We start from the raw sequence: 27,786 nt of genomic DNA, 5'->3' as shown, positions 1-27,786 counted from the left end.
CCTTTTTCTGAAATCGGGGTATTCTCGTCGGGTGATTCATCTGGAATCAGTATATCGGTGCGCAGTTTTAGAGGCTCGGTGGTGATGTGAAGGACTGATAACACATTTCTGCAACAAAAGAGAGGGAGGGAGAGAGAGAGTGAGAGGGAGAGAGAGAGGGAGAGAGAGAGAGAGAAGGCCCTTTGGAGGAGAAAATACAGCAAGGAACAGCCATCACAAATAAGGAGGACAAATTGGGGGTCTCGTTTCGGAGTTAGAGGTGGCGACGGAAAGACAACCGCAGCGAGTTTGGAGCTCTATTTGATGCGGAGAAGGAGTCAAATGACGACGAAAGGAAGAAGAATATCATACATGTAGCTCGTTTGGGTATACATATTATTTCCCTTCCTGCTGATCTCCTAGGTGGGTACCCGACCAAAGACAGCCATCGGGGAGCGAGAAAAATCCACCCAAAAAAAAAAAAAAAAAAAAAAAAAAAAAGGGAAACCCTTTGGACATGTTTCTTGTCAAAGACGACGCGGAGACGAGCAGCGCCTCAGCCCGGCCGAGCCTTTCGGACGCGCCGAGTTCAGCTCCTTGTCACGGGCAGCAGTGAGACGCAAGACCCCGGCTTTCGGAGATGCAAATTAGGCTCTTTTCGCTGCCTCCTTTCGAGGTGAAATCTCGCTTTTTGGTGTCGTAACGGACGCTGTGGATTATAATTACCTACCAGTTTGTCGAGGGGGGAAGTTAATAAGAAAAACAAACACTAAAGTGAATGTAAGGAGGGGGGAAAAATAAAGGAGGATTGAAAGCTAACTGAGAAGGCGGCCTCCGTGTCGTCAGCAGCAGTATCCTGCCCTTTTTCTGACAGCAAAATGCGCTTTATGCCCACATTGCCTGTCCAGAATTAAACTAAGGACAGTTTTCCAAACTATAGCTGTGTAAATGTGTGTTACATTGTTGCCAAATCCGAGGGTCAAGCGAGGGACCTAGACAATTTTTACTTATTTATTTTCGTTTCTACATACTCCCCCTCCCTCCACTTCTACTTCTTCCACTCCTCTTCCTCCTCCCCTGGACCCCCATTTTTTTCCTTTTTTTTTTCTTGCGGGAAGATGGGTTGTTTGGGCAACAGTAAGACCGAAGACCAGAGAAATGAGGAGAAGGCACAAAGAGAAGCAAACAAAAAGATTGAGAAGCAGCTCCAAAAGGACAAACAGATCTACAGAGCAACACACAGACTACTACTTTTAGGTGAGTTTGGCTGACACCTTTTTTTGTTTTTTTTTTGTTTCACCTCCTATCCCTGTTTATTAGCTCTATAGATATTTTTGCTTTAGGCTTTATTATTTAGTCCATTGCCTTTTCATATCAGAACCAACTTTATTGGCAAAGATTTTGTGCACAAACAAGAAATTTGACTTTGGTTTCACTACTCACAGCCTTCAAGTTTAAACTTTAACTTTTTAAGCCTTTTTGCCATATTGTTGTACCGCAAAATCTGTCAGGAAAATTAGTGTGGGGGCGGGGGGGAAGAGCATATTTTTACCCCTACATATTTTATATCCCACTGCCCTAAAGTTGGATCCATGCATAGATCTACCAGTTTTTCCATCAAGTCCTCTTATCCACCAATTTTTATCCATCATGTCGTCACCTGTCCTCCCATGTCATTCATTCATTCATCCATCTATCTACTTTTCTGTTTCTTTATCATCCATTCTTCTCTGTCCTTTTGTCTGTCCATCCATCTATCTGCCCACCACTTATCCATCAAAAGAAACAAGACATTGGAAAAACATTACATTTCAAAATCAATAATACTTCACTGATATCAGCTACAATTAACCGACTGTGTTTTTTGCCCCCAACATCTCATTTTTCCTCTGCCAAGGTCTTCTGGTCTTTGTAATTAGAATCTGTTTCAGTTCTGAATGTCCATCCAATTTGCTAAATATGTATTTGGAAAGTTGAGGTTTGATTCATGAAGTGTTATAATGTACCATTCATTGCATCCGAGTAGTCCTTTGCAACCCCAAGCTTGGTAATGATATTCCTTCCAGGCCTCTTTTCTTCCACTATGCCGGTATTTTCAAGTTCCACCTTTAGAGTCTGATCCCTGTAAAAAAAACATCCACTATAAATTTGGAGTGAACATTTTTATGTGTACCTTAAGAATAGACTGAAAGGGGCTACGAACTCCAGCCGAGTCTGGAAAGGGTCGTAAACGTTCTGGAGCCCTGCAAGCGTTTTCATGCCTAAAACTGGGCTGGACTTTGCAAAACTACTGGGATGTATGAACCAATTAGCTGATAAATGTAAAATGCTCCCACATTTTACAACTCAACACTGAAACATTGTTATCAGACAGAAAGCTCTACATTTAGTCAGATTTCTATAAATACACGCCACCTATAATTTCAATAAAGATAAAGTGTTATCCATGTAACGTCTTCGTGAAATAGTTTTTGGCCACAGGAAATCCTGTTTATCACTTTTGTACAGACAAGACGTACTTGACAGTCAGTTCAGTCCTGTTTTACTCCGACTAAAACATGAATCTGTTGCACATCCTTCATTTGGCAGCTGAATTCAGTTCATATGTTTCTTGCATTTGGCTTCACATGTAGCAAATTGTAACATTTTGCAACATTTTTTGATACAGAGAATATTTATTGCTTTTATGCCAAGTTGGTGCTTTCACAAAGAGCAAACTTGAAATATGAATAAGGATGTCCAGAATATGGTTTGGGGACATATTCTCTGGGGTGGGGTGTGGGGGGTTTTCTATGTTCATTAGCAAAAAGGACGGTTATGAATGAAAACAATTAAAAATGTTCTCGTTTATGATGTGTGCCGAGCATGAGCACTTATTTTGTTTTTTGTGTTTTGCGCGGTGAATTGATAAACTGCCCAAACTAGCTCACATTAGTGATTATTACAGCTCATACGGGTCAATTCTGACAGATTTCTGGATGTATCGGGAAACCTTTCAGTTTGCATTCATGCCTGCACTGGTTTTCCTAGCAAACCAGTTCCATATGATCTGCTGCAACCCAGTTTTAGTTTTATTCTGAAGTGCATTCTGTGTTTTCAGACATGGCTCACACATCTTTAATGTGACGTATTTGTTAAGAATTATTGCAAGTTATTTGGCAATGACTTACTGCAAGCATTATGTTTAGTAAAAATATTTAAAAAAAAATCATACTTTATACCTTTAATTGTGCAAAATTATGAAACAACCCAAGTTTTAACCCTGTAATAAACCTTATTTTCTAGAACATCTTTTGATTTAATCCCAGAACAATAATGTTTGTCACCTGCAAAGAAAATACCTTGTGGTTTACGAGATACTTCACACTTATCAATAATAGTGAATAAAATTGAATTGTGTTAGTTAACCCAGACACCCAGCTTTATTTGTCAACCATTTTTACTGCCTACAATCCAATCAGCCAATCATTTAGTTTTACACACCTTTTTTGAAAATCGTTCTAAAAGCTTATAAAAAATCCAGACTGAAACTGCGTAATCTTTAATTTTGTTGTTGTTTTTACCATGTGAAACTCTTTAAAACTTGAAAAAGGAATGGCATGGGTCTATAATTGTCAAAATGATGCTTATCTCAATGTTTAAAGAACAGAAGTAACCCTAATCCTTTCTGGAAAAAGCAAGAAAGGTCTTTGTCAATTCGAAGTATTTAATCATAATGAGAATGACTAAAATGTGTAGCTGAATTCATGCAACTATTCATTTCTGAGATGGCATTTCATCTTAAATGGGGGGAAAAAATACGAGGGAGGAAAGTGTCAGATTTTTTTTTTGTTTAAAATAACAGAAACAAAACCTCTTCATGTGTTCTGATGCTTCACTTTAGGGAGAAACAAATGTATGATGTTTATTACTTGTTGACTCACATTCTGTTCATCAGTGCATTGAACATATATGTTTAACAATTAAAGGTCTGCTATTTGATTTGTTTCAAGTGTGTAGTTGACGTCATATTTTTGTTCTTTAACAAGCTTAGAATGGTGTCGTATATTGACAGCTGATCATTTTCAATTGAGATAATGGTCAACATAATTCCACTTTACATGAATCTACCCAGAAGTGTGAAGTACCAAGCAAAGGGGAGAGAGGAGGAGTTTTGGGGCCTCCCTGAGAAATGAGCTCCAGCCTTTAATTTATTGATCTCTTTCTCTTTTTGCGGTTGTTCTTCAGGCCTCATAGTTTTCACAGTTGAGACGCTGCTTCCTCCCTGCATGGCCTTCTGGGTGTTGTTTTAGGAAACATTGTCAACAGTGTGACTGCCATTGCATAAGGCCGAAAAGGCAGCACTGTGATGGGCTTTTCAGCCTGTTGCTCTCAGACTGAAGGCCTGTCAGCATGAAAACATGCTGCAGTTGTCTTTTATTGTATTTTTAAGTAGCTTCTGATCCTAATTAAAGCAATTTCGTGTACCTTTTAGAGTTAATGTGTGCACTTTTTGTTACAGAATATTTAGATTTATTGGTGTGGGGAAAAGGGATTATTTTAGCATGTAGGCCAAAAAATCCCACAATAAAAGCTACCTCAGAAAGTCTAGAATCAGGTGTGGTGATTTTCCTAGTCAGAATACGTATGTGGTTATTTGGTTATTGAAAATAGAAATATGTGAATTTCTGAAATTTCTGTAGACGATTTCATTGAAATCTGACTTCCAACATCACTACTACTGTTTTTATGTAGCTCATTTGCTTTTCTAGCTGATTCCCAGAGCCCAAAAATAAGACTTCAGAAACCAAAAAGGGCCATTTCCCTTTCAGATCGGGACTTAAACTGGATCCATGGTGATCCAGCCGGAAACCGTCTAGATCCTAAAAAAACAAAAAGCAGAGACGTTAGTGTTTTTTAATTTCAGCTAATGGAAAAAAAGAAAATTAAAACTGTGTATAGAAGAATCTGTATTTATTTGGATAATTTATTCCTTGATTTTTGACATATAGGGACTCAAAATTTGTGCAAATAAGTAGGAAAATTTTAGCTTTTTCTCTCTAATCGGAAGACAAAAGGCATTTTTAATAATCTGAGGAATGTACAATGCATCTGGATTAAAAGTATATGTTTTCTCATCAAATATCCAGAATGTGGTTGGAAAGATTATTGAAATGTGAGTGAAGAATGCAAAGTGTAGAATTTTGAAATGAGAAATGCCTAATAAATCTAATTTGGCAGGTTATTGTTTGTTTTTCTCCCAGGAAGGCATTGGGTAAAAATTGGGTTTGAAAGTTACACTTACAAAACCTAAATAGGTCAGTATGTAGCATTCAGTTGTTATATGTTCATGTTTGTGTGAGTTTACACTTATTTTATCAAATCGATCATGTTGTGTAGATTGAGGAGCTCTGCTCTTTGTAAAAATCATAATGTTTGATTAGTTTGTTCCCAGTCAGTATGGATCACGCTTGACAAGCTTATATTTTTCTCATGGAGGAAGTTGTGGCGACATCAGAACAGTGGGACGAGACCCAAAACAATGATGTGTGCCGTTAAAGCTGGTTCCCTTTTTTTTCTTTTCATTGTAACTTCATAGACATCCATGGCGTTATTAGCTTCTTTTTTGCATATATAGATTTATATGTGGATATGGTTTTACTGTGGTTTACAGAAACAGAGAATATAAGGATTGCTCTAAAGTCACATGCAGTGCAGCCAGCAGCCTGTGGTAGTCCCCCCCCCCCTCTGTTTAGTTAGTTTGGTTTTTAATTTGCTTATTCGTGAAGTAGTCGCTATCCAGGGATGGGCTGGAGTTGATTAGCAGGATTTTAATCGCTGCTTTTAAAGAACATGTTTCATCTCCACATTTGAGATTTTGGATTATTGCGACCCGGACCTCTGCACTCAAAATACATCGTTCTTTTGTGCTGAATTATTTTTTTGCCTTGGTTTCTGAATGTATGCATCTCATGAGTTTCAAGTTGGACCGTCCCTCTGGAGCGGTCAGATGGGTGAGAGGTGGGGTGAGAGGCGGGGTGCGCCTCAAACACATTGCCGCCCCGTCACAGGGCTGACATGCATGAAGAAATCCTTTATTGTTAACCTGTTATTAGTGTCTTATTTACAGTTAGTCATTTTGGTGAGTGTAATGAAGAAAGTTATGCCCGTTTGTTTGTTTCTACTTTGGTGCAACAAATCAAATCAGCAGCGTTGCATCCAGTTCCTGCTTGAAGGTCGCGTTTTTCTGCCTAGCAGATCAAGGACTTATTGATAAGTCCACATTGGTCAGGAATGATCAAGGAATCACTGAGTCCATAACTTGATTGGTTTTCTTGAATGTCAACTACATGAACTAGAAGTATTTTTATGTTTATAATTTTCGGCTAACAGCTATTTATGAGCACTTTGAGCAGCATCACTTCTATTTTGCTTAAATATACAAGTACCTGTAAGTGTATCAGCCCATTTAATTATGAAAAATTAAATTAAAACATTGTGTTTTATTGTTGTTGTTTTGTTACTGTTAATTATGTTTTCCAGACTGTTATGACCTCTGACCTCTCGGTAAAAACACATAGCTCATCCTATCTGTTGTAGCCTGGTCTGAAGCAGTCTACCTCAGCAGAATAAAACCTCTGTACTAACTTCTGTGACTCTTGTTTTGTTAAACCAATCAAGGCTGGTTTAGGCCTGAAAACTCTGAAAATCCTGGAGTTAATCCATCATCAAGGACATTTACAAAAAGCAATATCTTAGGAAAAACATTGGTCAGCCCAAGAAGAGCTGCAGCCTGGTTCTCCTGTACAGTATGCAGCTCATTCCTCACCTAGCTGTGCTTTCTGCAGGGCCGACATTACAGAGCAGCAGATGCGAGTTTCGTTCTGACGGCAGATACAGTGAGTTAGCGACCTGCCGATGCACAGTCAACGACCCGGCAGGACCGCGTAGCGTTAATTTGAGTTTGTTGTCAAACAGACGCGGAGCACTCAAGCCAATACTCACTCCAGCAAGACTTCGACTTGTCTGTAAAACTCATGTATTGACAGGAATACTTTTTTAGATTGTCAATAATTTAACTGTTCACTGTGGCCGTTCACCACCTTTGCACCACTTTAAATATACTTTTAGCAGAGCAGTGGTTCAGGATTTTGAGGATTTTGGATTTAGGGTTTCCCAGTCTCTAACTTTCCTACGCAGTTCTACTGGATTCTCATCAACCTTCAGTAACCCGCTCTTGGGTTTAGCCCAGTTTTTTTATTTTTTTATTTTTTGCTAATGTTTGCATATCATTTTGTGACTCCTGGTTATTTTTCTTGAAAAGTTCAAAGTCACGATTTAGTCTGAACACAAAAAAATATTTGAATATGTCGACTTAAGGCAGGACTTGTCCAAACCTTTACACAAAACCAAAAAGTTATAGTTGACGGTGCATTTTCCTTTAATAAAATGAAAAGCTTAAACAATTCAAACATCTGTGCTGATCTTTAGAAAGGGGATTTTCATATGTATAGGGTTCTTTGGTTTCTTTTTCAAACAAAATACCTTTTTTTAATTTTTTTTCCCCCCTCAGGAGCTGGTGAGTCGGGAAAGAGCACCATCGTGAAACAGATGAGGATCCTACATGTCAATGGCTTCAATGCAGAGTGAGTACGATTCACAAACGAGCCGTATCCGCTGTTCGCTTAAGATCACGGCGCATCGAGACACCTGGGCTGAACCTTTTCTCTTTTTGTTAAAAATTACAAAGCAACCTAAATGTAAATAAGAGTTTTTTATATCTATAAAAACTATCTACTTTTTTTTTTGTATTTTTGAGCAACACACCTCAGTTTTTTAGGGGCCTCCTAAGCCAACAAAACTCATGTGATGCTTATTGTAACACGCCAGAAAGTAGAGCTGATTATACACAGTTATACGTTATATAAACAGCTATTTTAAGTAATTGTGAGCTCTTCTAATTTCTGTCTGATGTGCCATCCAGGTGAGCTACAGGTGGGCAGCTCCTCTCAATGAGCTGCGTTTTTACTACCAGCAAGGAATTTTTTTGGTTGAGGCACTAATTTAAATGTTTCAGATTATTACGCAGACTTTAATAACATACGATTCAACAATAAGGAGTCGGGGCGAAATTAGCTTCCTCTGATGATCCGAAGACGTTAGAGGAAATATTCTGTGGAGCGACACAAAAGAAGTGGAAAATGATGCCCAGGCACCGGTCCATAATCTTAGCCACCTCTGACTGGCTAAAAAGAATCACAATTGGTCCAGTCAAAGTCCAGAGTTGGATTTAATTGTGATGCTGTGGTATTACCTTAAGCTTCTTGAATTATAAAATCTTTTACAGTGGTGTTAGAGACCACTGTAAATCAAAAACCAGCTTTTGATGCCAATGGTGACACAAACGGCAGGACAGTACTTGAAGGAGTAAGTCGGCTTGGACAGGTTGTTCTCCCCTCCAGAAGAGAAAAAAAAAATCCAAATTTAAACACTACATTTCGTATTTACTCAGTTCTTTAAAATTTTTCTATGTATGTTTTTTTTAATTGTTCTCAGTCTTAAATTGTTGAATGACAACAAAGCAAAAACAGAAAAAATCTCTAAGAGGGCAAATACATTTTCACGTCATATGCGACAACATAAACTGATATGATTTAGGGTCGATAATCTTGGAACCGGTTTTCATTTGGAAGGTGTGCAGGCTCCTGAAAAGAAGAACTAAAACCTGACAGGAAGTTGAAGTAAGTGAGGCCTCTACAATAAAACGAAACAGGGAATGCAAGGAGAGAACAAGAAAACGCTAATATTGTATCCCTTGGTAAACTCTGTGCTACGTTCTTCCACGGTACAGAAAATATTGACTTGTTTGTCTTCACTCAAATTAACTTGAGTGGGATCCCATTGTTTATCCATAGGCTAAACAATGGGAAGGGTGTTGTTGGTCCACCCTTTGCGTCTTCTCTCGGGAAGGCTTTTTTGTGTTTTTGGGGAAATGTTGGACCGTTCTTCCAGGAGGACATCTGGGAGGCCAGACACTGATGTTGGATGACGAGCTCTGACTAATGGCATCAGCGAGTTTTTAGAGCCGATGCTGTGACAGCTCTGGCTGGATTAGTTCATGTTCAGTGGCAATCACTGCTGATTAACTTGTGTTTTACCACATGGGTTGTAGCCCAGGTCTGAGAAACCCTGTGGGAAGTCTAACGAACTGATTGTACAATGTGAGCTTTCCCTTTTTTTTTTTTTTTGTTTTTGTTTTTTTTGTAAAGTTCTGGACACAAACCAATAGTCACTTTTTTTTCTTTTTTTTTCTCCACAGCTCTCCAGAAAGCTGTTCTCTTCCTGTTTTTGTTTGTTTCTAGACCACATTCTTGAGCCTTGCTTATTTTAGTGAGCTAAAAAGGAATTTGTGTGCGAGTTATTGTGTGTCAATGACTAAGCGTGGGTTGGTCTGGTGGTGGTCATGTATTGGTCGGGACAGAAGCATCTTTGCAAGGTTTGACTAGAAAATCAGCACCTTAGGCAGACTAGAGCATATGACCCAGTGTGTGACTCCACAACACTGAACAGTGCTTGTGTGCGCACAACACTGTTTTTATACAAAGAGTACATGTCTGTCCATGTCCTGCGTAGGGATGGATGTGTCTGTCCGGCAAACTTGACTGCACCATAAATTGGATAGCAGGCAATAGCTAACTTTCCCCACATTCGATAAACTGCAGTGCCTTCATTTAATTTTGTTGACACGAGTGTGTTTGACTGCTCGGGTCAGATGTGTGACATTAAATAACTTTTGTCAGTGAAAATCTGTTGAGACCAAAACAGCAGACCAGTTGCTGGTCGGGGTTCACATGACAGGCATAGTAATGGGTTTTAATTTCCACAGATCCTCCAGCTCGACGTAAATATGCTGATTTTACGACCTCAAAATGTTGAGTGGTGCTAGCGATGAAAGATTTGAGGAGAATGGAAGAAGTGTTGTGGTAAAGTCAGAGTAATTTGTCACCGGAAGTTTGCTGGTATCTGCTGTTGGTCAGATTTGGGAGAATGAATGAAACACCCACTTAGATCTCCATGTTCCTTTTAACTGTGATGACTGCACTGTTCTTGGCCAAGGCATTCACCACTGGAGCTTTCAAGTGGTCAAAACAAAGGGATAAAACTGTGTGAAACTTTTTGAGCTTAAAAAAAAGACTATTTTGAACCCAAAAGCTGACTATGAACAATACATTTCATGCCCCAAAAGATTAAAATAAAAGTTGAAAGAAGATGTTACTGCTCAAAGTCCAGCCTTTGAGCTTTTTTTCCCCCCTCACATTGTTGAATTGGTGGTTTCTATTTCAGTCAAATTTCACACTCACGGTATTGTGCAAGTTAACTCTTACCAAGGGCTAGTTTTACATTCAGTTCACATAAGTTAGAACCAAACTAATTCACAATTCACTACTTGGAATGTCTTAAATCATGGTTTAGATTGTTTTTTATTTTTGTATGAAATAAAGCATAAGTAATAGAATCATTCTCCAAAAACATTTTGATACCCGTTAACATTGATTAAACAAAAGAAAAAAAAGTTTTGTTCTTTTCACACAAAGAAACGTAATATAATTCATGTGAATTGTTATTAAAGTTGACCACATTTAGATTGTTTCTGCTTCGGTCACATAAAACAAAATGAGTCTGAAACGTCACCAGAAACTGTTAGAAAAATCTAAATGTGTAAAATACCGAAAAGTAAGATGTGGAAATGCAGATTCAGATTCATTCCAGCAGACTTCAGCGCAGTTAACGCAGTAATGGGACCCTGGCGGCGCAATATATACGCAAATACTAAACGTTTTAACAAGGGGCGCTTTTAACTGCACCTGCACAAAAACACAACAGTCACCATGCACTCACCTTTGAGGGAAAATAACTATTTTTCTACAGTTTTTAAAGTTTCTCTTAAGTTTCTGAGAGAGATCATTGCTAAATGCAGCTCTGTTAATTTATGGCAGATGAAGCTTCAAGTAACTCCTGGGATCAAAAATATTCTGGCAAAAATTCTCCTACTCCCAAGATGCTTTGAAGCACTTGAAATACTCGGGAACAACTTTATTAGTGGACTGATGCATTCAACTTGTGGCCTTGATGACCCTGGTGAAGGACACAGGGTGAAACACTGATCAAGTTATTCCCTAGAATTTCAAGTGTTGCTGGGATTACTCAAGAAAACCAACGCTACGCCTGAACACACCGACTCGAAAATGATTATACATAAGTTTATATACAGGAAGTATTTGAAATGCGGTATTTCTTTATAAATTGGTGTTTATCCGGTTGACTAGCTTGGTTGTGCTGTCTACTGCTCTACTATTGTATATATTTAATTTTCTTCCATTTCCTTTAGATTTGTAAAATTTTACTTGGCTTGCCTGTTGAGTTTTCTAATTTAGCTGAAAAGGTCTGTGATTGGGTCAAATCTTAGCTGTTAAATATTCACTGTGCTCGACCGACGTTGTCGACGTTTCCCAAACAAATTAAAATCTTTTAAGAGGTATTCTTAACTGAAATTGTGATATTTTGATGTGATACAAAAACTAAATTGCTTTCCACACAATAGCTGACTTAAAGTCATAATGCTAAAATATAAGAAGAACATGGGGAGTTTCTGCTGCAGCTGATCAGACGGATAAAGTTACAGATGAATCCCAACACAAAACAAGCCAAACCTAAAACATCTCCAAAAAAAAAAAAACAAGAAGCAGAGACACAGAGGCGAAGAGCCTCACACTCAACGCTGCACAGTGAGCACACACACACACACAATCATGTGATTTATAATGACTATCAGGTTGAAAATGTAAACAGGGCCTTCTCAATCTTCCTTCTAACCCGATAAACCGTCCTGTGTCCCCTCCTTCGCTGTTTCCCCCTATCGGCACACAGTGACCTCACAGGTGGCTTGTCTTAGAAAATGGAAATCATCTTCATTTTTTTTGTCCCTCATTGAACTGATGCCAGAGGAACTGGGAACAAAATACTGAATGTCTGGTATGTGTGACTGACCACCGCTTTCAAAAAGTAGAGTAGTAGTCATCAAGCACTTTGAATTGCCTTGTTGCTGAAAATGTGCTATATAAATAAAATTACCTTACCTTAGAGGGTCAGTTTAGGCTTTATCATCCATTTGTTTTTTTTAGTTGATTTATTGTGCATCGCCAGTAAAAAAAAAAAGAGCAAACTGGGCCTGATGTATAATTCCATCTTTTAGATTAAATACATTCATCAGACATTTTAGTTTCACTGGTTTTTGCATTTTTGTTCCCAATTGTCCTTTTTCATGTTCACGTTGACTCTGCACATAAATCTGACATTAACAGTAAAAGTGGCACATAAAAAAAAATAGGCAGCGTTCGCCTCTTTTCACTGACGTGGAGCCGTCATAAACACAATGCCCTGTTGTCTTGGCAGGCTCAAGGTGAAAGACGGGCAAACTGGCTCCTTGGTTGCCTTTATTAGAAACATTTCTATCACAGAGAGTCCCAAATGTCTTGTACACACAGCTATCATTCACATTGCACAGACATAATTTCTGCACCTCGCATGGCGATGAAGGTCTGTTTACCCTTCCAGATCAAAAACAAACTCTTTTGCGTTCCTATGAAGTTGAGCCCTGTCAACTCCTTTTGCTGCACTTTTCATACGTGTCGCTGAAATTCGCCCGATTCAAGCACAAGAGACAAAACTCGAGTTAGTTTTCCTGTCGCACCGTTATGTTTCCAATCAATGTTTTACCTCAATAATTTTGCGTTTGGGATTTTTCTGTCGAGGACATAAAATGTTTAAAATGTCAAGTGAATTTCTTGCAAGACGAAAACATGTATGGTCTCGGAGAAGGCGCTACGTACGTTTCTCATGTTGCGACTAAGTAAAAACTGTTTTGTTGTATTTGCATAAAAGTTCTAAAACAAATGGCAACACTGGTACAAAAAGCTGATATTAGCCGGTTAGTTGAGCTGTCTGCTCAGGTTGTCAGTCTGTAATGAGGTAATTCACTTTTTATTTTTATTTTTTATCTTTGATTTAATGTAAAACTTTCAGATTTCATAACTTGTTACTTTTGAAAGCCAGTTTTATATTATGTGCCAATTGACAGTCTTAGTTTTAAAACTTAATGAATTGCTTTATTTCATATTGTCATCTTCCTAAAAAATAATGGCATACAAGTTTTTTATTTGCCAAAAGTGATTTTGGCAAAAAAAAAAAAAAAAAGACTTTCATTATTTTAGGAAAGTTATGATATGAAACTTCTAATTGTTTTTGTCACACAATTTCTGAAACAAATGTCTGTTTTGTTTGTTTCAGAGAAAAGAAGCAGAAAATTCAGGACATCAAGAACAATATTAAAGAAGCTATTGAGGTAAGTGACTCATTGAACAACTTCTCTGTCTTGTCTTCTCTTCAGCATTTAAAAGTCTTGTTATAATCTGATGTTTTGTTTCCTTTTTCGTTCTGGACCTGTGTGCTTGTGACAGACCATAGTAACAGCCATGAGCACACTGACGCCACCAGTGCAGCTGGCCTGTCCGGAGAACCAGTACAGGATCGAATATGTCCTCAACCTCGTCAACCAGAAAGACTTTGACTTTCCATCGGTGAGCTGCACGATAACGGGATACACTCCTGATACAAATATCGTTTATTTGTCTCCCTCTTGTTTGAGTTGATATTCAAACACATTTTACATGGCAGCAGGGCTCTCGGTTATACGGTGCGTTCACTCGTCAGAGAAATATTGGATTTTTGAGCTTCTATCACATAGTGCTGTCCTCCTTCTTCACACCTGGATCAAGTGAATGTCTCCTTACTGAATGACTGCTGATGTCCTTTAACTGGTCCGATTCAACACTAGGATCAATTTTTTACAGTTTTCATTGCATTTTTGTTAACAGTTCTTATCGTTAACTTTTTAGTACTGCAGTGTTGTGATGTAAAAAACGAAAATATATAAAAACTTCTGCAGGTTTGATGAATTCACCTACAGTTTTTATCGAATATTTCATCAACAGAGGTTAGTAGTAAACTTGTGTTTGTAGAAGCTGCAGGTATCAGCTGTGTTTGTGTTGTAGGCCCAGTTCCCCAGCTCACAGTCCCATAGCACAGGTGTTGAGTGGAGGCAGTCGGTCGCTGCCCCCTGGGGTTGACCCCACAGGTAGTTTCTGTGTGGGCTCAGGACTCCCAGTGGGATTTGGCCATTAACTAATTATTCAGCCCAAAGGCCTAACTTGAGCCACCGTTGGGGCCAAACTTAATTCAATATACAGTCTCACCTCTCGGTGAAACAGGAGTGTTTGTGTTACAACCACTGGAGAGATGTGTCTGCAAACTTTTTTTGTTGTCAAACCTGAAGTTTTATAGTGTCAAAGCGCTGCAGCGTGTGGGTTACTTGGAATTTGTTTGCCGCCTGTCAGCAGACGAGCCTTGTTGCTTTCGTCCCCGTCTCGTTCACTGTTGTTTAGTTTAGATTTTTTTTTTTTTTTTACAGTATTAACACTTTCAAGGGCTCGTACGATATTTTAATTTAACATAACAGTCCACTGTTATGTGGGTGCAAAGAGGATTGTAGAGTTTCCTTTAATCTTTTGGGTATGTGCATGTTCTGATCTTGACTGTCTGAACATAAGACGCCCTCGTGTTTTTATGTATTCATTCTGTTTTGTAATTTAACCACAGGCCTTGAGTGAATGTACAACTTTGTTTTATTTTGGTTAAAAAGAAAACATTGTGTACAATGTCACCCTGCAGGACTGGACTGAGGCTGGGCTTCATAATATTAGGAAACCATCTGCATGCTTTGTTTCCGCTGAATGCAGCATTAGCAGTTTTGTGATTGAGCCACACTCTCTTGCCAGTTTTGTTTCCCCCCGTCATCATAGTGTCCAAACTTTTCTTTGGGATCTTAAACATCTCAGCCACTAAAATCTACATCAGATGTGCATCAAAGACACTGAACGTTCCTGCAAACGGCCAAATATGTTATTGAAATGCAGCTCACTCCAAATATTTTGGTGAATTGCAAATGTTGAAATTCAAAATGATTATGCTGCCACTCGATGAAGCTGAAACTAATCTGATCACATTTGTCAGTGTTTTATTCTAACAACCTTTTTAAGTTGATTTTACAGCAATTGAATAAGATTTCATTCTTTAAATAGGCCGTTCCAAATCTTGTGTTTTGTTTTTATCTTCTTTGTTTTGTTGGGGGGTTTTTTAGCCATTCAGACACGGGCTTACCACTGCTTTGGATAATTGTCTTGCTGCAAAACCCAACTGCGTTTGAGCTTGGGATCACAAACTGATGGTCGGACTTTCACCACCGTGTTTGACCATCATGCTCTTCTGCATTGATTTTAGGTTTAATCAAGATGCAACATGAAGCACGTCTTCTGAAAATTTCCACTTTTCCTCGCCCTCAGCTCATAAAATATTTTCCCAAAAGTCTTAGATTGACTTTTGACCCTCTCATATTTATTGGTAAATATGAGATGGCTCTTTTCAGTCTGTTTGGCCAGTGGTGGTTTTAACCTTAATCTGGCCATTTTAGCTGAGACTTTCTCTTATTGTTGAGTCATAAATGCTGACCATAACTCAGACAAGTGAGGCCTGCAGAGCTTCAGAGGTTCGTTTGGGTTCTTTGGCGTCTTCTTGGATGAGATGGTTGACGTGTTTTTAGAGTAGTTTGGTAGGTGAGCCACTCCCGGGAAGGTCCACCAGTGTTCCATGTTTTCTCCATTTGTGGATAATTGTCTTTGCCGTTTAGTGGGATCTCGTAGTTTTAGAAGTAGGTTTATAACATCTCCCAATCTAATGTCGAGATTGTTAAACCTACTTCATGTTGAGACTTCTTGACTCTAAAGCTCTTTAAAACGGCTGAAGGTTAAACATTTCCTCGTTCATGTTCTTCCTTTGAGTTTTTGCGCTGCGGTTTCCAAAATTGTTATTCCAGTAAATCATATTCAAGTCAAAACTATGTTCACCAGACACTGTGATTTATGATTTTCATCGACATGAAGGCATTGAGTTCTTGCGCTGATACTGGGTGATATACAGCTGATAGGCCGATTGTGTTTTTTTTTTTTTTTTCACCCACAAAATGCCCTCCACTTCCCCATCCGTTTCTGCTGCGCTGAGCAGTTGGGAGGCAATTATTTATTGCCGTTTATCATCGGTTGTCGTTTGGTTACTTGTTTGGTCGGTTGACTTGTTTTTGACGATCGCTGCATAGTTTCCAACTTACAAAACAGGGATGGCGAAAGTGTGTTTTGCATCTCACTGGAATTTATATTGAGGATTGTGTGTGGGCGCGCTGAGAGTTATGTGTGTGTGTAACATCATCCCATTGAGTTACTCATCGTCACAGTTCAGTAGTGCAGGTATAGGGGGAAATGTTTGAATTTTCGGCGCTTCGACTCTTATGAATTGGTCGAATCATAAGAGCTGGGATTACGTGGCAGCGTGGCTCCATCAGATTATATGTCTACAGTCAAAGCGTTTTGTACAGAAACTAATCATTACAGGCCAGTTTAGATGTGGTTGCTAATGGGGCCATGAGAGCAACATGTTTACTGCTGCATTCGTTTTATTTGTAAGTCTGAGATGATTCAACCTTGAACCAGATTTCTGAACAACAGAAAGGGCTTTAAATAACTTGGACAGACATGAAGTCCCTTTGTTTTCTGCTGTCCTTTGATTGCTTTTTTTACACTGATTACTGCCAGAGTGATGCATGTTATCATCTTCTTGTCATATTATACAAAATATTTATGATGAGAAGCAGCATCATAATGTAATCCACTATTTTTTATTTATTTATTTTGCTTTTCTTACCGAGGGTTTCACAAAGAAGATTTGGGATTTGCTATATTTTTGTTGAATATGTCAATGTTCTGCCTGTAGCAGATTCAGTACCAACAGGCTAAATATGCTGTTTTATATTCTGTACCGTAGCCCAATCAGAAATGTATTAGTATGTTAATATTGCATAAATAGATATGTTAAATGATGATATATTCTCAATAGATTTGCGTCGCCGTGACGTGAAATAGAAATAAGAAATAATTTTTGACTTCTTTTTCTTATTTAATCTATCGTTTAAGGAAAACAGGAAATAGATTGCAATTTCTTTGATTTATTCTGTTGTAGAATCCTAAAATAGCATTATTGCACAAAAGACACAATGTTTTTATTTTACATGTTAGTATTATATATATATCAGCAGCCAGAGCCGCCATCAGCATTGCAGAGCCTGAAATCCTTCACGAAATCCTGGCAGATTTTGATTCAAAGTCAATTTCAGTCAACCAAGAAGTTTGTTTCCTAGAGCTTAGCAGCACATTGTTACAAATTGTAAAAAGCAATGTTTAAAAATGGTTTTTTTTCTTCTTCTTCAAGGATTAAATGCTCAAGGAGAAGACAGGGAGTGCTATTAGTTTGCTAGGAAATGAGGTCTGTCTTTGTTGAAATGTTTTTCCACCTCTCCTTACAAGACGAGGTTCTGCATTTGTTCAGGTTAGATTTCACTGGAAGAAAAGCTGATTTGTTGATCTGGCTCAAGGGAGAGACTTTAACTTAATTTATGACTTTGATAAACAAGACCTCAATCATCCTTGATCAAACATGTCAGTGTAAAAAGGCAAGTGAGTAAACGAGACGTCTGACATCAGATTGGAAACGGGGACAGACAAAATAAAAACTCATTTTGTGACTTTTCAGGCAGTTTATGAAACTCAAAATAAAATGTTTGTAGTTATGTCCGTTCTGTGGGTTAAATTATTGCTGAAAGGTTCATTAATTTCAGCAACTCAAACACGAACTGAAACATATTGTAAATCTTTGTATTTTCAATCTTTTATTTCTCTTGATGATGATGATTTTCTGCTCGCAGCTGATGAAAACAAAGCCCTTAATATAGCATTATCAAATCAGACCAATAAAAAACTTAATGAAAAGTATATTCAATACCTGCTCAAAGGTTGTTGTTTTTTTGTTTTTTTTTGTTTGTTTTTTTCAAAAGGTGCTTTTAATCTGAAAAGCCAGTGTCGTCAGGACGCGCATTCTGTTTTTAATTGACGCGTATAAGTGACGCCAGTTTGTCGGTAACTCTAAGAGTTGTGAGGTGTTTCTTTATTTACTTTGTTCCCCCCTCACCACTATTTACCTCCAGAAGTGCGCACACGGGCGGCGCCCAGGCACAACGTCCATTGCATGTGGTGTCAACAAAGACGCTGCGCACCCGCTGATCTCAGTCACACGTCATGGACAACAGACAACCTTGTCGCCTTTTCTGTCTCCTTTCATATCTGTCAAATTGTACCATAACACAGCGACCTAAAACGGGAAGCGTTTCTGTCCGACGTGAGCCATTGATTGATCAAGCCTGTTTGTTCACCTGCATTAAACCAACATAAAAAATATCCGTTATCGACTGTTTGTTTTGTTTTTTTTTTTGTTTTTTTCTTTTTCAGTGCACGGAGTAGTTCAAGTAAATCTGTTCGTCAGAAACGTTGAAGCCCTTTCTGACTCTCATCTCGTTTTGCTCTTCCCCCCTCAGGAGTTTTACGATCACGCAAAGACGTTGTGGCAGGATGACGGCGTCCGGGCGTGCTTCGAGAGATCCAACGAGTATCAGCTAATTGACTGCGCACAATAGTGAGTAACTTTGAGCGACACGACTTTTAAGCCGTCCACTTTGCAAATATTTTTATTAGATTGCTGCAGTTATTTAAAATGCAACGAAATGGCCTTCAAGTGCACAGATTTAAAAGGATCAAACCAGACTTAACATATTCTGCTGCTTGTCACAAAAAAAAATCTATGTGGTTCTTTAAACTGATTCAGGATAAAAAATAAAATAAAATTCCGCAAAGTATTTATTTGTCAAAACAAAAAAGCCTGGTTGGTTACTCTTAAATTTCAATTGTATTATTAGAATCCAGCTTGACTAAATATTAGTTAAAAAATAAAAATGTAGAAAATTTCTAAAAGGTTGTCATAGTCTAAAAAGCTGCTGCTCATGTTCACTTAGATAAAAAAAAAATCAATTTAGCTTCAAATGGAGCAAACTATAAAGGACGGCAGGTTTAGGACATTATAATTATGGTTCATCCTTCACATACGAGTTCATTTTCCACTTCCTTGCAAGAAAATAAAGACTTTTTAAAAATGAATACGGACAATAATTCATATATTACAAATTTAAATGTTTTTCTGGCTGATTTAATTGTGCATTCGTCCTTTTATCATCTCTTCTAAAATACAGAGGTGAAAATTTATATTTTATGTATGTTTACCATCGTTTGAAGTGGACTTTATTTCTGTATCGCAGAATTATGCAGATGCTCTGATAAGACATTTATGGTCAGGATTGGGTTTTTATGGAAAATGTTGGTTTTTTTCCCCTCACTAATTACTTGAACCAGCGGGGTCTTATTCCAGTTATGAAGCTCAGACGTCTGGACTCTTTAAATGCCCCTATAATTCATCAGACATACAGTAACTGAAGTGAAAAGGTCAGTACTGAGAATTTAGTGACATTTGAAGATGTGGTGAGGAGCAGGATGAGCGACCGCTCCCCTGGGGACTGGAAGTGGACCCTGCTGCTCCAAACATTTTATTTTAGTTTTTATTGCTGTAGATATTGGTTTACATTTATCTTCTAACCTTAGTCATTTCGCTCAGAACATCTGTATGTAAAAGAAGAAGAAAAATGTGGTTTATATGCGTTAAAATTCATTAATTCATTTCTCAAAAATCTTGTACTGCTAAAGCGAACAAAAATGTTCTTCTGACAAGCAGCTATGAAATTGACACAGCAGTATTTAAAAAAAATAAATAAATCAAGTGACTGGTTGAATATTTTTCTTAGATATTTAGTTATTTAAGGTATTTTGTCTTTTATTCATACCAGATTCATCAACTCTGGGGCTTACTGTTCAAGCTATATGGATGATATTCATATTTTCCAAACGCAGAGACTCTTAATGCCGTCGTCTGATCTTCAGATATCAACAACTGCCTGTAAACTATTAAACTATCTATTTTAACAGGCTGTTAATTCTTCTAACCGGGTTTCTAAAACATATTTCTCCTTTTGGAAGAAGCTATCTGCAGCGACAGCTGCTGGCTAATTTGAACCCAAACCAGCTAGGTTTAGACTGTAGAGACGAGTCTCGTCACAAAGCCCAGACTTTCTGTGCTGAGTCACTTCTCAGATCCGTTACCGTAAAGAGAATAAAATGATCCGTTTAATGTGAGTGAGTCAAGTCCTGACGCATCGTGGGATCAATTACTGTGGCTAAGACAGAGCTATGTTAATGGTGGACTGAATATCTATGTGATGTAGTGCTACTCCATTTTCCCTGACATGGCATTTCATAAATTTCAGTAATTTTCTCTGACATTAATAGACAATAATATGTTTTCTGTATTAAAAATAAAAAATCCCGGCTTGGAGCTCAAGTTCTAGAAACTTGATGTATCTTTGCTTTGTCCCCTTTGTTTATTTCAGTGTCCTCTGCAATTGGCAAAGAATAATCAGGCATAGAAATACATAAAGCGTACTGTGTATTTTATAACCCAGTTGTGAAAGGTTCTGTAATTTGTTGGCCCTCTCGATGTGCTTTTGACCCCAGTCAGATGTTTTGTTGAGACAGCTGTGACCCTGCTTTGCACCATTAGCGGTCCGCTGTGTTTCTCCGAAGACCTCTTGATAAACCTGAATTAAATCTACAGGAAACGTTCAGGCTTAATGTGGAACTGAGAAAGTCGGGCATTTTCTGAGCTTAGTCGGTTTTTACGTGAAGGTGTTAAAAGATCCGACCCTCCAGTGGCATCTAGTAGAAGCCGAGGTTATCACAGCTAACTCAAACTAACAAAATGGCAAAAGGTGAAACTGAGAAATCATTTTTGCTAACTGAAATAAATAGATACTCCATACTATTCCTAGCCGTACTTGCAGTCATCCACAAAATGTTGACATGAAAAGTTGGGGGAAAACACCAGTCAGCTGTTTGTCCAACAATAATTTAATATATTTTTTTGAAAATTGTATCTTTTGTTGAGTATCCATTATGCAATCGATTTATACATAATCACAATACAATACGTCGCCGTTTTTTAATTCTGCACCCAAATATTAACCAAAATATGAAAAAATGGAAACTACTATTAAAACTAATAAAAACTACACCGAAACCAAACAATAATTAACTAATCAAAACTAACAAACACACTCTTAAAAACGACTGAAAACTAATTTATTCAGATAAAAAGTCATAAAGAAATAAAACTAAACTATAATGGAAAAACCCCAGAAATGGACGCAGCTTCACTCTGTGGTTCCTTACTGACACACACAGTGACTCCTCAGAATGTGTCCATGTTGTTGTGTGTGTGTGTGCGTGCGTGCGTGCGTGCGTGCGTGCGTGCGTGCGTGCGTTTCATGCTGGCCACAAACCTTCACATATTTTATTGAGACTTTATGTGTCAGCACAACACAAAGCAGCACATCAATGTGAAGCGGAAGGAACAAAAAAATAAAGACAAATACAAATCTGATCTACAGGCATTCGGCCTCCTTTACTCTGACACCCTTAATAAAATCCTGGCCAAATGCTCGCCTTCAGAAGTCACCTGATAAGTGGTGTTTAGTTTAATCCCAGTATAAATCCAGCTGTTTTGTGATGATCTGAGGTTTATTAGAGAACAAACGGCATCATGAAGACCGAGGAACACCGCAGACTGGTCAGGGAGGAAGTGGTGGAGAGGCTTAGAGCTAAATTAGATGATAAAACATTATTTGAAGTCTTCCACAAATAACTGGGGTCAACCCTTCGGCAGGAAAATGACTCTGAGCACTCAGACGAATACTTTGGATCAAAGCTTGTTTGTGGTATAGTCAAAGTCCAAACCTAATTCCATTTGAAAGTCTGTGGCAAGACTTTGTAAATGTTTGCAGATACGTTTCAGGCCGTTTGACTGAGCATGAGTTATTTCACAAAGTTAGTATAGAAAGAGCCCAAAAGATCCAGTTGGCTAAATACAGAAGAACACAATATTTAGATTTTTTTTTTTTAAGGCAAAATGAGGCACCGACCCCCACTTGTTACCGTAAAATGTATTCTGAAGTTCCCATAGACATCAAAATTCTGCAGTAATTTCGTCTCAAAATCCCATTTAAACACATCGAAGTGACAAAAGACGAGGGTGATGTTTCAGGTCGGCGCCTCTGTTCATTACGTTTCACATTCCTCTGTTTACAGTACGAGAGTCCAGCACTAAGTTGGTCCTGAAACATCGCTAGCCTCACTCAGAAATCACAAACATTTACTTCATATCAGCAGCCACGCTGGTGAATTTCCATTTTTGCAGATGTTTTGTCGCTCACGCCGTGGAGGGGGAAGCTTAAGCTCGCATGTAAGAATGTGTCGTCTGCTGACATTTCCTCTTAGCTGTTCAACAGTTTGGATCAGATTTGACCGGTGTGTGTATTTTCCAAAGCCTCTTCCAGAAATGGGAGAGTGGCAGTGAAACGGCAGCAGTTTTTAGAGTTTGGGAGCAAGCGTGGCTGAGACAGAGTCATCTACAGATAAGAGGATGTTTAGAGGAGGAGGAAGTTCATCTTCAGTCTAACTTGTGATGGATTTATATGTTGTCCTCCGTTTAAAAAAGAAAAGACTTGAAGAGCAAGAAAATATCCCTTCTCTCTCATCTCCCCTCACATGTTTCAGATAGTCCAGTCCAGCGTTTTGTTCCCTCCCCCGTCTTTCTCACACGTCCAGCACAAAAACACAAACTGATCCTGATCCCTGCTCTTGTTTTCCTTTTGCTCCTCCTCCTCCATCTTCCGTCTCTTCATTCGTCTGTCTGTCTTTTCTCTGGAGCAGCTCCAGCTGCACAAGATTGGGAGCTGATAGGCTATTAATAGCTCCTGTAGTTGGGTCTCCATGGTTATGGCGCTGCAAGCCCAGGTGGCAGGGAGCTATTTTTGAAATGTGCTCCGTACTGTCAGTCAAACGACACTACGCTTTCATCCTGCCCCCCTGTCCCCCACTTCTTGCTGATCCAGATTTGGAAAATAATATATATATATTTTTTTTTTCTTTTGTTGCTTTTAAAATTAGCGTAAAGTTTTGTGGGTTTTTTTGTTGATTATGTATTTTTTTCTAATTCCACCAAATGTCTGTGAAATTAGAACTGCTGTCAGTTTTGTTTGCAGTGCTGTGCAAAACAACTCGAACCCCTTGAGCTTCTCCACATCGTCAAATTACAACCACAAGCTGCTTTGCTTTTTATACGGACAATAAGTGATGGACCAACACAAAGCTGAGCTGTGATGCTTAGCTTCACAAAAAATGCCGAATAGATCCCGTAGAAATATGGAATAGTCTAATTTCTGATTTGTCATGTTCTAGGAATGTCAGGACTTTTATTACCTTAAAGGTTAGTTTGCTAGTTTTTGCATAAGAGAAAACACAAGTCGTCAAAACATGTTTTTTTTTTGTTTGTTTTTTTCCAGCTTATATTTCCAATTTGGTAGAATTATAACGTTAAAAAAGTATTTTCACTTAGTGAAGTGGGAGAAAAAAGCTCAAACATGAATTTAATTATTGTGTATTATAAATGTATTTAGAATCAAAATCAACGGTAGTAAATATGCATAGGGGAGCTCTAGTTTTAGTATAAAAGGAACATTAAAGAGTTTAAGAATAAAAAATGCAATAATGAATGAAATAGATATCCAAAATAGCTGACTTAACCTAAGCAACTTGCATTAATGCAACTTTTAAAAAAAAAAATGTTTAAAAATGCAAACAAAAATCTCAAGAAACCTAGGAGGGTTTAACTTGTATATGTAGTGGAGACATATGCAAATATGTGTATTTAAGTTAAGAATCTGAGTTAGGACCTCCAAATTTACTTACAACTAAATAAGGCAGACGTTTCTAAGCCTTTGAGGGAACACCGTCAGGATGCAGCCATTATTTTAAGTTCAACTGGAGCGGTGAGGTTTCTAACCTCATCATTATGTATGCATGTTTGTGCCTTAAAATGAATATAATTTTCCTTACCCTGCTGTCCGTGTTTCCTCCCAGCTTTCTAGACAAGATCGACATTGTGAAACAGAACGACTACACTCCAACAGATCAGGTGGGTTATTAACACTTTTCTAAATGCTGGTCCATATTTTAGCAACAAAAATGTGGTGTTGCTGCCAAGCAATTCTCATCTGTGTCAGTGAGTTTATACATAAAGCTCCGTTTAAAGCATATATATTTTCAAGTTGAGGATCACCAATTTATTTGCAGAAATGTATAATCACACCAGTCCAGTCATATGGGGAGTTGCACTCAATTAAAATGTCAAATTCGACAACATTGCGTCATCTGTAGAGGGAGAACATGAAGCCATTGGCAGCAATAAATCCTCTTGCAGTAAAGCCTTTTTAATGTTTTGCTTTTCTCCCCCAGGATTTGCTTCGATGCAGAGTTTTGACTTCGGGGATCTTCGAAACAAGATTTCAAGTAGACAAAGTCAATTTCCAGTAAGTAAAAGTAACAAGAAGGTCCAGATTTATCTTTCTAGACATTCCTTACTGCATCGTGGAGAACATCAAGATGAAAACACCAGTTTCTGCAGACGAGGGCAGTGTTGCGCATGTTTTGAAGTCTCCATGCGTCTTGTTTGATCTTCACAGTATGTTTGATGTTGGGGGTCAGAGAGACGAGCGCAGGAAATGGATTCAGTGCTTTAATGGTAAGATATGTTCATTTCTCCTTCCTCTCACCTTACTTTTTTATTTTATAGTGTATGTGTAATTCAGCTTTTTTTTTTTTTTTTTTGGTCCACAGACGTGACGGCCATCATTTTTGTCGTGGCCAGTAGCAGTTACAACATGGTGATCAGAGAGGACAATCAGACCAATCGACTACAGGAGGCCCTCAACCTCTTCAAGAACATCTGGAACAACAGGTGATGGCAACAGAAAGTTCACTTTATCTTTTGCAAAGATAATATTTAGTGAAATATTTTAACTACATATTTGTCTCCTACTTGCTAGATAGGAGAGCCGATTTTTAATTTGGAGGATTCAGGATGTTCCAACTTTTTTTTTTTTTTTTTTCCTTTTTACATTTCTTTCTCTAACATATCCGAGCATTTTTTTGTTGTTGAATTGAATCTAAAAAAATGCTACAGTACAGATGGGAATAGTCTTTCTTAGACTAACGAGTCACTCAATGTATGATTAGAAATATTTGACTATGCAGCAGCGCATTTAATGTCTTTCTCAAGATCAATATTCAGGAATGTTGGAGGAAATGTTGGCACACGGTCACCATAAAATGACCTGGGAAAAGCTACAAATTTTCGTCCGGAATAGTTCTGAGTTTTAAAGCGGAGGTTGTGTGGGACTCTCGTCGTAACGCTCGGGTTTGTTTTGTCGTTGCAGGTGGCTGCGGACCATTTCTGTCATTTTGTTCCTAAATAAACAGGACCTGCTCGCAGAGAAAGTACTGGCAGGGAAATCTAAAATCGAGGAATACTTCCCCGAATTTGCTCGCTACACTACACCTGATGACGGTAAGGGGGTCGGAAACAGGCGCACACTTTGACTGGCTGCACAATGACACCTGAACAAATAAATATAAAGACCTATACAAATATAAAATACTTTTGTCTGTCAATATATTTTACCCAAAACTCCTTAGCTGGCATCTTTTTAATATATATATATATATAGATATCTATATATATATATATATATATATTTTAACCCAGTTCAAATTAACTAAAGGAATGCTTTCTTATTGCACTTAAACACTTAAAAAAAGGGCGTGAATGATTGTATTTCTGATATTGTATAGATAAGGCTTAGGTGGTTTAATAAAAAAATCTACAGAATGTGCCTATTTATTTATCCAATAATTGTCAGAATAACCAATAGATAAGTCGATTCGTAAAATAATCTTTAGTTGCAGCCTGAAAAAAAAATGCAAAAAAGCAAAGAGATATAATTTATCATAACCTGAATATGTGTTAGTTTAGATTTAAATATTATGTATTTTGAATGATGTGTAGTTAAAGTTGGCATAAATGCCAAAACCCTGAGGTAAAATAGTCACGGCAGGATTAGGAATTTGACTCTGGAAAGTATTTTGCATGACAGAAACGGTCGAGAGCTCAGGAGTGTCCCAGTCACTGACCAACGATGCAAATGTTAGTTTTCAAGTTGCCATGTAATTTAAACTTCTGCCATATTGAAACACTTGGAGACGTGTTCGTTGCACATAATGACCACAGTATGTACGACGTGTCAAAAGATGTTCTTCCACCCTGCCGTGCACACTCCTAATCCCCGTACGGTGGAAACCTCAGATAATCTGTGTTTTCTCTTTTGTCTGACAGCGACACCAGAACCCGGAGAAGATCCTCGTGTTACAAGAGCAAAGTACTTCATAAGAGATGAGTTCCTAGTAAGTCCTGGTGTTGCGCTTGAACTGGGAGTGATATTTTGAGTTGCTATGTATTTTGAATTTTGAAAATATGAAACGATGCCTTCAAGAAGAGGTCGATGACTTTGTGTCATTTTTCTCGCACCGCCTTACAGAGGATCAGCACAGCGAGCGCGGACGGGAGGCACTACTGCTACCCCCACTTCACCTGCGCCGTCGACACGGAAAACATCCGCAGGGTCTTCAACGACTGTCGAGACATCATCCAGCGGATGCACCTGCGGCAGTACGAGCTGTTGTGATGGGAACGCCAAAAAAAAAAAAAAAAAAAAAAAAAAAAAACTGGCCCCCTTTTAAAAACAGGAAAAGAAAAAAAAAAAAGACACTTAACACTGGGTCTCTGAACTCCCCTCTTCCACCGATGTGTGTTAGTGCCTGCTGCAAAAAAACGAGGCCAAAGTACACACACATGCAAACACACACACGCACACACACACACCTGTGCGGTAAACACACCATAAACCCAGAGCTTACCCCTGATGCAACGTCCCCATGTGATGTGGGATTTGATGAAGGGGCTTCAGGGGATGAAAAGAGAAGTAAAATAAAGACTCAAACCTCCAGCTTCAGCCATATTCCGAACTCCTCACCTTTTTTTGTTTTTTGTTTTGTTTTTTTAAGTCAAGTATTGTCCCCTGTCACCCTCCTGAGAGTAACCCAGTCTGGACAGCTTAGAGATTTTGTTACATCTACGTCGACGAAAACCAAGAGAGCTAAAAAAGAAAAAAAAAAAAAAACTTCTGGAAAGAGAACTGTTGAAATACTGCAAATAGAGAATAAATGTGTCACCAATAGATCAGCAGAACACTGTACCTAACAAAATAAATAAAAAAACTAAATGGAATTATAACAAAAAAAAAAAAACATTAAGAAAACACACACACACAAGCACTGTGCTCAGGACTTAACTTGAACCGTGTAACACCAAACCTTCCCGTCGCTCATAGACATCTTTGGGATCCGGCGCATCGGTCCTGCTTTCTGGACAGGAAGGCGGATCCTCCGCTCCGTCCTCAAGCCGCTGGGCTCTGTCGAGGTGCCAACTCCTTCATCCCGAGTGAGACTTTGAGGCTTTAAACAGATCGACTAAAACTGACGCTCGGGGAGGAGACGGGGAGGAGGGGAAAAGAGGAGCTGTTGGTGAGACGAAGCCGGGCTCAGGGCTCGCTGACTCTTCTTTCGGAGCCGTTTCGCCACCTCGTCGACAGCGGAGCCAAACTAAGGAGAACATGTTGAATTTAAAAGAGAGACGGAGAGAGAGACAGACGGAGGGGGG

At 38.5% G+C, this 27,786-nt stretch overlaps 1 protein-coding gene across 1 annotated transcript; it reads left to right on the top strand.

Moving 5' to 3' along the window:
• gnas (GNAS complex locus) lies at positions 1 to 27,786 on the top strand. The gene is made up of 12 exons (XM_015041341.1): positions 1 to 1,236; positions 7,532 to 7,604; positions 13,306 to 13,360; positions 13,476 to 13,595; positions 18,551 to 18,648; positions 24,093 to 24,147; positions 24,468 to 24,541; positions 24,695 to 24,753; positions 24,849 to 24,969; positions 25,448 to 25,578; positions 26,404 to 26,471; positions 26,606 to 27,786. The coding sequence occupies exons 1-12, from the start codon at positions 1,098 to 1,100 to the stop codon at positions 26,750 to 26,752; spliced, it is 1,140 nt and encodes a 379-aa protein (XP_014896827.1). The 5' UTR covers positions 1 to 1,097; the 3' UTR covers positions 26,753 to 27,786.

Source organism: Poecilia latipinna, unplaced genomic scaffold, assembly GCF_001443285.1.
Source record: "Poecilia latipinna isolate Pla-1442-1.1 unplaced genomic scaffold, P_latipinna-1.0 Scaffold545, whole genome shotgun sequence".
Taxonomy (NCBI): Eukaryota; Metazoa; Chordata; class Actinopteri; order Cyprinodontiformes; family Poeciliidae; genus Poecilia; species Poecilia latipinna.
Note: the sequence above shows the minus strand (reverse complement) of the source record. Positions and strands in the feature narration are given on the sequence as shown.